Source organism: Carlito syrichta, unplaced genomic scaffold, assembly GCF_000164805.1.
Source record: "Carlito syrichta isolate Samal-C Ts95f unplaced genomic scaffold, Tarsius_syrichta-2.0.1 Scaffold135830, whole genome shotgun sequence".
Taxonomy (NCBI): Eukaryota; Metazoa; Chordata; class Mammalia; order Primates; family Tarsiidae; genus Carlito; species Carlito syrichta.
Window position 1 is genome coordinate 1 of NW_007079926.1, and position 1,353 is coordinate 1,353.

General features: G+C 65.6%; 1 protein-coding gene across 1 annotated transcript; it reads right to left on the reverse strand.

Moving 5' to 3' along the window:
* Positions 1 to 402: 402 nt before the first annotated feature.
* Positions 403 to 1,067, reverse strand: LOC103251013 (V-type proton ATPase 116 kDa subunit a-like; the record flags this gene model as incomplete). The annotated part of the gene is made up of 3 exons (XM_008049610.1): positions 878 to 1,067; positions 636 to 793; positions 403 to 560 (listed from the first exon to the last, which is right to left on the reverse strand). Coding segments are annotated over exons 1-3 (415 nt in total), but the record flags the coding sequence as incomplete, so codon positions are not given.
* Positions 1,068 to 1,353: the final 286 nt, after the last annotated feature.

Below are 1,353 nucleotides of genomic sequence, written 5' to 3' on the forward strand. Positions count from 1 at the left end.
TCTGGGCGACAGAGTGAGACTCCAACTCAAAAAAAAAAAAAATTAGCCAGGTGTGCTGGTGCACACCTGCAGTTCCAGCTACTCAGGAGGCGGAAGCAGAAGGATCACCGAGCCCAGCAGACGGAGCCTGTTATAGCCACGAGCGTGCTACTGCACTCCAGCCGGGGAGGCAGAGTGAGACTCTGGCTCAAATAAAATAAAAAATAAAACGCCACCTCCTACCAAGGGCTCAGACTAGAGAGTGGGCTGCCGCGAGGCGAGTCCGCCCTGGTCCCCTCTGCCTTCTGTGTCCTCGGGTGACCAGGACGCAGGCCCGGCAGGGCTGGCGCCTCGGCTGTGCCAGAGACCAGACCCGGCACAGAGGCGTGCTCGGCGACCGTGCCCAAGGAGGGAGGGACCGACGGGCGTCAGGAGTCCCGGCCCCGCCCCCTGCCACCACCACCCATGGGCACGCCTGGCGGGGACTCACGGGGTCGATGCCAAAGGGGTAGGGTCCCAGGAAGACGCCAGTGACGTTGGGGTCCAGGCTGAGCATGGCATGCTGGGCTAGGAACGCGTCGCTGCGGCAACGGAGAGACGGCGTCAGGGCCAGGGTGGGCCGCGGGGCCGTCGGAGGCGGCAACCGGGGGCCTCACCTCCAGCCTGACTGGTTGGCCATGGCCGCCACACTCCAGCCCGAGGGGAAGATGGTGGTGGCGCGGCTGAAGCACTCGTTGTAGATGAAGCCGGTGTAGACGGAGAACAGGCCCATGAGGAGAAGCAGGTAGCGGCCCCCAAAGAAGGTCTGCCAGATCTGAGGGCGGTGGCGGCCCGGTGAGGGGCTGCCCGCCTCCGTGCCGCCCCCTCAGCCCGCCCAGGACCCCGGCCCGGTTCCCACCTCATTCTGCGAGGCCTTCACGGCCGGCCGGTCCTCGGCGAGCACCATGGCCAGCGCGAAGAGGAACAGGAGCAGCCCGTGGCCCACGTCCCCAAACATGACGGCGAAGAGGAAGGGGAAGGTGATGATGGTGTACGGTGCTGTGGGGGAGGGCTGCGGTCAGCCAGGCCCACCCAGAGACGGCAGCCACCTCCCCGCCCGCCGGGCCGCACAGGCCTGCGCCGAGGCTGCTGGGTCCCCGGGAGGAGCCGAGAACCTGCCACCCGGGAGCTGTGTGGCCTTGAGCTAACTACGTAACCTCTCTGGGTCTCGGTTTCCAGGTCTGTAAAATGGAAGTGACATCAGTGCCACACCGGAGGATGCCTGGAAATGAGAGTGGACAGCACCCGGCTGGCCACAGGCGCACCACACATGCCTTTTTTTTTTTGAGTCGGAGTCTCACTCTGTCGCCCAGGCTGGAGGGCAGTGGCTGCTCC